General features: G+C 44.6%; 1 protein-coding gene across 1 annotated transcript; it reads left to right on the top strand.

The window, feature by feature from the left end:
• The first annotated feature begins 1,673 nt into the window (after positions 1-1,673).
• LOC115579874 (uncharacterized) lies at positions 1,674-7,992 on the top strand. The gene is made up of 2 exons (XM_030413575.1): positions 1,674-7,069; positions 7,439-7,992. The coding sequence occupies exons 1-2, from the start codon at positions 2,609-2,611 to the stop codon at positions 7,529-7,531; spliced, it is 4,554 nt and encodes a 1,517-aa protein (XP_030269435.1). The 5' UTR covers positions 1,674-2,608; the 3' UTR covers positions 7,532-7,992.
• The last annotated feature ends 225 nt before the right edge of the window (positions 7,993-8,217 follow it).

The following is an 8,217-nucleotide window of genomic DNA, read 5'->3' as shown; positions in this document are numbered from 1 at the left end:
TAACTCACTGACGCCTGGTGGTCTGTCATTCCCACAGACAGCTTCTTAATGCCCTAATGGCTCATTTACATTATTGATGAGCCAACCCTGTGTCACCTCAAACACAGACTATTTAAAGGAAATAATTTTATGCAAACTACATATTGATGCACTAATGATCAATTCGCCCTTGTTTTGTGTGTTAATAATATGCAACTGTTGCAGTGTGATGTACATCTTCAATTAGAGAGTTACCCTGTCTGCTGGCTGACTCAAACAAGTGGTGCGACTGCATCATTTGTTCTGCTGACTGGTGGAGCTGAAGAGGCCGCTTGGATAAGTGGTGGAGAGTCTTCAACACTACAACTTCAGTCAAGTGAAGTAAAGTAAATTTTGAATGGACATTGTGCCAACAGGATTAACATTTTAAACCTAAGACACCTCTCTTTTTTCTCCTTTTCTAGGAAGTAATGGGAGACAAAGATGAGCAGCACAGGCATGCTCATTGGAGAAAGACTCTATCCAGAGTTTTATCCATCCCAGTACTCGTTAAACGTTAAACCAATCCATCCATCAATCCATTCATCCATGGTTCAACTTACCCATTCTACACAGTATTGTAGCACTTAATTTAACCAGGGGCGGAAGTTACAAATGATTGTACTTGAACTTGAGCTCACAGAGTGAGACCAAAAGTCGATGAAAGAATCCTGATAAAACTGAGAATGGAGCAAAAGAGAGTTGCCTAATCGGTAGCTGCTGCTGTTTCTGTGGGCACTGGAGGGGTCCAGAAAGCTCCATGTCCAGAGAGGAGACTACACTCTGCACTCAGTTGACACTCTTGTAAAGATTCATTTTTGATGTATGAATGTTCACTGGCCAAGTGTAAGGATGTGTGTGCAGTCAGTGGACATTATAAAAATCCACAACAACAAACTCAATTTTAAATGTAGTGAAGGCGATTTTGGAGAAAAGTAGTTTTTAGATTTTGAGTCTCATTCAGTCTCATTCCCAAGTCGTCAAACACATATGCTTAAAGTCAGCATTTAGGCCAAAATTCTTACCCAAAGGGTCCGTATTTGATGACCTGCCAATGCGACTAAATAATCAACTTTTTTTCTCTAGAATTGCCTTCCCTAACTTCAAGATTGCATAATTACAGTGTGTTTATGGTAAACATGACTGCACCTCAGTAAAGTTAGAAAGACCACATTTACCTTTATCAAGCTCCAATTTAATGCACCACCTGGTTCACTAAGTGACCTAAATCAAACATGCCCATAATGCTTCATGACCAGCAGATGCACGCTAAGTCTGTCTGGCTAACACGACAAATGCTAAAATCCCCACTGGTGATCCTCCAACAGGGACTTCTGCATGCAGTTAGGAACTAATTTTCCTTCAGAGAGGTGTGTGAGGCCTTGTTTGACTTTGGAGCGCTCTCTCTGCTAAAAAAATGATTGAAAACTTGAGGAAAATGAGCAGCAGAGAACATCTGTTATAGTACATCTTTCTGCCTTAGGCTACCGATACAGATAAAAATTACAATAAGACAAACAAGTTTGCTGATTTCACATCTCTGCAATACAAATCAACCACCAGTTCACTACGTGAAAGTGACAGCTGACTGTGCAAAGTTACAGTGAAGTTAAAGTCAGTTTATAAGTTAACTGATGTGGCCTAATAATTGTGACGACCTCTCTTCCTCTTGAATTGGTAGTCTGACATGCTCTGACTGTTTTCTTGCAGAGGTAGATGGAGCTGGGAGGGTCGTCTACCTGTACCTGCCTTTCTGGGCGGGGCTTCCAGAGTGTATATAATGACTGCCTCTAGGGGTGTGTCTCTCTCTCTCACCTGGGCCTGCAGCAGGGCTCACAGCCTCTTTTCCTTTGTTTAGTTTGATGCACTTCACAACACACACTACACCATATCTTCACTCATCCATACACTGCTGCCACGACTGATACTTTTCCTATTGTACATATCCCACTAGTTTAACATTTATGTTGGTTTGAGTTAAATAAACTACTTTTTGTTTAAGATATCTGTGTGTGACCTCCCTTCTTGTTGCCATCCTTGAGCCAGGTGGTAACAAATGGGGGCTCGTCTTTGTGTGTAAGGGAGTGTGGCACACAGATTTTGGCTTACTCTTGTTGGAGTTGGTTTTGCCTAGCAGTAGATAACTAGTGTTTTTCTGGACTGGTGGCAGCTGGTAAGGGCTGGGAAGTTTGGAACCCTTATTCCTGACAGGTTAAGCAATGTGGGGCACTTGCTGTCTCCATTGACCCTTTTTTTTGTTTTAGTTTGTTATTTTTGTGCAGCAAGTGGCTAGAGCAGTTGCTCAGGTGCACTTCCAGGACTGCCTAGGTGATTTCCAGCATGCTGGAGATTAACCGGGTCGCTGGGCTTTGTGCTTAATTATCCTACCACAGACCTGCATGAAGACTAGGGTTAAGTGAGTCAGCTAGTATTGGTTAGGCAGTTAGCCAGAGGAATGAGGTTCCATATTTGAAGCAGCCGGTTGCCATGTGGTCACTGTTTGAAAGATTTTTGGTGGGTGTCTAGTCTGTCTGGTTGACAGGAGGATTTTTTTCTGCTAGGTAATTGTGTCTCTTGATTTTGGGGGGAGATGGAGTTTATTGAGGATTTTGTGCAGACTCCAAGTGAGGAATTGCTCAATTGTTATAAGAAAGATCAGCTGTTGAAATTGGCTGACTTCTATAAGGTGGAGCTTCAGAAGAAGTTGAGTAAAGAGGAACTGTTGAAAACATTAAAGGACAAATTGGCTGAAAGTGGGATTTTGTCTGGTCTTGGGGATGGTGCACCTGTTAGTGTGACTGATTCTGCTGATAAAGCCTCACCTGTTGTAAGTAGGTCAGTGCCTAGTGTGGCTGGGTATGGAGTTGGACTGACTTTTGAGCAGCAAAGGCAGCTTCTTCTATTACAATTACAACATGAACAGAAAAATGTTTTGGAGGTGGAAAAACTGAGACAAGAGGCCCGTCTTCGGGAAGTTGAACTAGCTCATGTGCAGGCAAATAAGCAGATGGAGTTGCAGCGCTACAAGTTCGAGCTCATGAGTGCGGGCAAGCTGCAGCCTGAGTCGTCAACGGCTGGTGTTGCAGTGTCACATGTCCTTCCTACTCATTCATTTGATGTTACTGTTAACCTACGGCTAGTTCCTAAGTTTAACGACCAGGATCCGGATATTTTTTTTGTGCTGTTTGAGCGGCTAGCTGAGGCACGACATTGGTCTGATGCTGAGCGTACCTTGCTGCTTCAATGTGTCCTCACTGGAAAAGCCCAAGAAGCTTACTCAGCCTTGAGTGTTACTGATAGTGTTAAATATGAATTGGTTAAAACAGCTGTTCTCAGAGCATATGAGTTGGTACCAGAAGCATACCGTCAACGGTTCAGACAATTCAGGAGAGGGAGACAGACTCATAGTGAGTTTTCTCGTGATTTAGTCAATCATTTTAACCGCTGGTGTGCTGCTTCTCAGGTAGAGACATTAGTGGATCTGCAGGAGCTAATCTTACTTGAGCAGTTCAAGAATACCTTGTCTGATCGTGTTGTGACATACTTAAATGAACAGAAGGTGACGACGATTTCAGATGCTGCCAAGTTGGCGGATGAGTTTGTCTTGACCCACAAATGTTTTACTGGTGAGAACCGTGGCCAGGGAAACCATACTTATAGAGAGAATATGGCGTCGGCTCACACCAGTAAGTGGTTGTCTGACAGGACTGACAGGTTTGTAAGTAAAGTTGGCCAGGGGTTACAGGCGAAGCTGGACCCTAATCGTGTCTGCAATTATTGTTTTGGAAAAGGTCACTGGCGAAATGAGTGTCCAGTGTTGAAAAAAAAGTGGAAGTCGGGTGCATTTGCTACAAAACCATGTGGCGCTGCTGCTACTTTGTGTGCTGATGAGCGAAGCCGTGCTATTGCTGCGGTACAGACTATCACAAAACCTTCAGAGGGGCCAGTGATTGAGCTTCCTGAGGTGGAGACACAACTGTCCGATTCTACAGTAAGTGCAGAGATTGACCCTGGTTACGCTGCCTTTGTGTCAGATGGCTTTGTTTCACTGATTGGTAGTGACGGGAAAGTACCTGTAAAGATATTGAGGGATTCGGGCGCCCTTGACTCATTTATTGTGGGCTCTGTTTTGCCTTTCTCTCCTGACTCTGCTGTTGGTTCCAGTGTTGAGGTTCGTGGAATGGGTTTGACAGTTTTTTCTGCTCCACAACATCGTTTGACTTTAATTTCAGATCTGTTACAGGGTGACGTGGTCATGGGGGTGCGTCCTTCATTGCCTATGGGGGGAGTGCAGGTCATCCTGGGAAATGACCTGGTTGGTGATCGGGTGTGGTCAGATGTGCCCGCTCGGAGTGTCGAGCCAGCTTCTCAAGTAGTACGTAGGGAGTCTCTCACAGCCACCTCTACAATTCTTCCCACCTGTGCAGTGACACGAGCTATGAGCTCTGTCAGTAGTGGTTCTGCTGTTGAGAACTTCGATAGGAAGAGAAAACCAGTGTTTCCTGTCCCTGCTTATCATTTGCCTGTGTCTTGCAGCGACCTCATTCAAGAACAAAAGGATGATCCTACACTTCAGGTTTTGTTTTGCCAGGTACTCCCTGATCATGAAGTGGAGAGTGCAGCCTGTGGTTATTTTCTCCAAGATGGGATTTTGGTAAGAAAATGGGTTCCTCACGGAGAGTGTTTTGTGGGGGATGAAATAGTGCAGGTTGTTCTACCACTTAAGCGAAGACCCACAGTATTACAGATCGCTCATGATGGTGTGTCAGGTCACCTAGGTGTAAGGAAAACCTATGATCGAGTTCTGAGACATTTTTACTGGCCTCGGTTAAAAAAAGACATCTCTGCCTTTATCAAGACTTGTCACACGTGCCAACTGACTGGAAAACCAAATCAGGTAATAAAGCCTGCTCCATTATATCCTATTCCTGTTGCTGAACACCCATTTGAGCATTTGATTGTTGATTGTGTTGGTCCCCTGCCACGCTCCAAGTCAGGTAGTAACTTTTTGCTAACTGTGATGTGTCAAGCTACACGCTACCCTGCAGCCTTTCCCCTCAGAAATATAACCACCAAATCTGTTGTGAAGGCATTGACACAATTCATGTCTACCTTTGGTATTCCTAAAGTTATACAGTCTGATCAAGGGTCTAATTTTACATCGAAGTTGTTTGCAGAAGTGTTGCAGCAGTTAAACATCAGACATTCACAGTCCAGTGCTTATCATGCTCAGAGCCAGGGAGCTTTAGAAAGGTTCCATCAAACCTTAAAGTCCCTCCTTCGTGCATATTGCACTGAGTTGGATCGTGATTGGGAAGAAGGGTTACCATGGCTTATGTTATCAGCTAGGGAGGTGTCTCAGGAGAGCCTGGGTTTTAGCCCAAATGACTTAGTGTTTGGTCACACTGTGCGTGGTTTTTTGGCCTCCTTACAGAGTGACTGGAAATCAAAAGAGGCTCCACAAAACTTGATAGATTATGTCAATGGTTTTAGACACCGTTTGTATCAGGCCAACAAGCTGGCAAAAGAAAACCTAAAGGCAGTTCAACACAAAATGAAACGTCTTCATGATCGGCGTGCCGAAAGTCGGGAATTTAGTCCTGGTGATCAAGTTCTGGCGCTTTTGCCTCTAGTGGGATCTCCATTCCAGGCTAAGTTTTGTGGCCCTTATATGGTGGCTAAAAAGGTGTCTGACTTAAATTACTTAATCTCAACCCCTGACCGGAAGAAATCAGTGCAGTTGTGTCATGTTAACCTGCTTAAACCATACTTTGCTCGGTCTTCAGTGGCAGGACTTGAGTCATCGCCGTCTTGTGTTGCTGTAGCAGTTCCAGTGGGTCAGGTACGTGTACATTCTGATCCGGCAGTAGAAACAGAGGAAGAACTGTGTACACCGGATGATGGCATGTTGAGAGGTCGACTTAAAAACTCTGAGTCTCTTGCGAGTCTGAACGAAATGTTGACCCATTTGTCTGAACCAAGACGATCAGAGTTAGTAAAGCTAGTTAAAAGTTACCCCTGCCTCTTTGCAGATACCCCATCTCGTACTCATCTCATCGAGCATGATATTGATGTGGGAGAGGCTCCACCAGTCAGACAGCGGTTTTATCGTATGTCACCGGTCAAACATGAACATTTAGAGGCAGAAGTCAAATACATGTTGGAAAATAACATTGCGGAGCCATGTGCATCTAGTTGGTCCTCCCCCTGTTTGCTGGTAAAGAAGTCCGATGGTACATTTAGACCCTGTACAGACCTGCGGAAGGTAAATAAACTGACCAAACCTGACTCTTTTCCACTTCCTCGTATGGAGGATTGTGTGGATCAGGTTGGGTCTGCCAAATTCGTCAGCAAGTTTGACTTGCTTAAAGGTTACTGGCAGGTTCCACTGACACCTAGAGCTAGGGAGATTGCCTCCTTCATTACACCCAGTGGGTTGTACTCGTACACAGTAATGCCATTCGGGTTGCGTAATGCCCCAGCCACATTTCAGCGCCTGATGAATAAGGTGGTGTCAGGTCTGGTGGGCTGTGCTGTGTATTTGGACGACGTTGTGGTTTATAGCGACACTTGGGAGGATCATCTACAGCGAATTCAAGCTTTGTTTGACCGACTGGCTCTGGCTTCTTTGACTGTTAACTTGGCAAAGTGTGAGTTTGCTAAGGCAACAGTAACCTACTTGGGTAAGGTCGTTGGCCATGGGCAAGTGCGTCCAGTAAGAGCTAAGGTGTCGGCGGTTGACAAATTTCCTGTTCCTGCGACCAAGAAAGACCTATCCCGTTTTCTGGGTATGGTGGGGTATTATCGTGGATTTTGTAAGAACTTCTCCACAGTGGTTGCTCCCCTAACTTCCCTTCTTAGCCCAAAAGTGAAGTTTGAGTGGTCTCGTATCTGTCAAGAAGCTTTTGAGTCTGTTAAGTCTATGTTGTGCTCTGCCCCTGTCCTAGCAGCTCCGCAGATGGAAAAGCCTTTCTCATTGTATGTGGATGCTAGCAAGGTGGGAGCGGGGGCTGTCCTCATGCAGACTAATGACCATGGTGTTGACTGTCCGGTGAGTTTCTTTTCCAAAAAATTCAACATACATCAGTTGAACTATTCCATCATTGAAAAAGAGGCACTGGCACTCATCTGGGCACTGAGACATTTTGAGGTTTATGTGGGCAGTGGAGCAAGTGCTTTAGTGGTCTACACAGATCATAATCCTCTGACCTTTCTCCACTCGCTTCAAAATCCAAACCAGCGTCTGATGCGTTGGTGTCTTTTCCTACAGCCTTTCCATTTGGATGTACGGCATGTAAAGGGAACTGAAAATACTGTTGCAGATGCCATGTCACGAGGAATGTCCTAAGTTGTTTGTTTTCTTCCTGTATGGTCTCTTTCAGTTCGTTTTGGTGTCATCTCCTCTTAATCTGCTTCCTAGGTACCATGGTTGCTGAGTTGGTGCCCTCTATGGACAGGGTGTGATGTCCTGCAGGTTGTACAAACATTTGGGGTTTCTTTTGGCATTGGATAAACCAGAGGGTTCCAGTTATTTAGTTATTCTGTTGTCTATTGAGGGCTTGGGTTGTGGTAGTCTAACTGTGGGGATCCTGGTCAGGATCCTCATTTGAAGGGAGGGGGTGTGACGACCTCTCTTCCTCTTGAATTGGTAGTCTGACATGCTCTGACTGTTTTCTTGCAGAGGTAGATGGAGCTGGGAGGGTCGTCTACCTGTACCTGCCTTTCTGGGCGGGGCTTCCAGAGTGTATATAATGACTGCCTCTAGGGGTGTGTCTCTCTCTCTCACCTGGGCCTGCAGCAGGGCTCACAGCCTCTTTTCCTTTGTTTAGTTTGATGCACTTCACAACACACACTACACCATATCTTCACTCATCCATACACTGCTGCCACGACTGATACTTTTCCTATTGTACATATCCCACTAGTTTAACATTTATGTTGGTTTGAGTTAAATAAACTACTTTTTGTTTAAGATATCTGTGTGTGACCTCCCTTCTTGTTGCCATCCTTGAGCCAGGTGGTAACATAATGCATAGTCTTCCACTAGTGTATATGTTGACATTTAATGCAACTTAGTTTGTAGCCTAAAGGTGTTCCATAATTTAACAGTAGTGTCATAAAATCATCACCTAACATTACATTCTCCCCTCCTCCATATAACTCATTTGACTCATCAGATAAGTTATGGACATTTACTAG

Source organism: Sparus aurata, chromosome 4, assembly GCF_900880675.1.
Source record: "Sparus aurata chromosome 4, fSpaAur1.1, whole genome shotgun sequence".
NCBI lineage: Eukaryota > Metazoa > Chordata > Actinopteri > Spariformes > Sparidae > Sparus > Sparus aurata.
Note: the sequence above shows the minus strand (reverse complement) of the source record. Positions and strands in the feature narration are given on the sequence as shown.

Excerpts from the sequence above, each read along its gene's own strand:
- LOC115579874 (XM_030413575.1), top strand. The coding sequence starts at position 2,609 with ATGGAGTTTATTGAGGATTTTGTGCAGACTCCAAGTGAGGAATTGCTC. Across the intron at positions 7,070-7,438 it reads ACCATGGTGTTGACTGTCCG|GTACCATGGTTGCTGAGTTG; the intron begins GTGAGTTTCTTT and ends TCTGCTTCCTAG.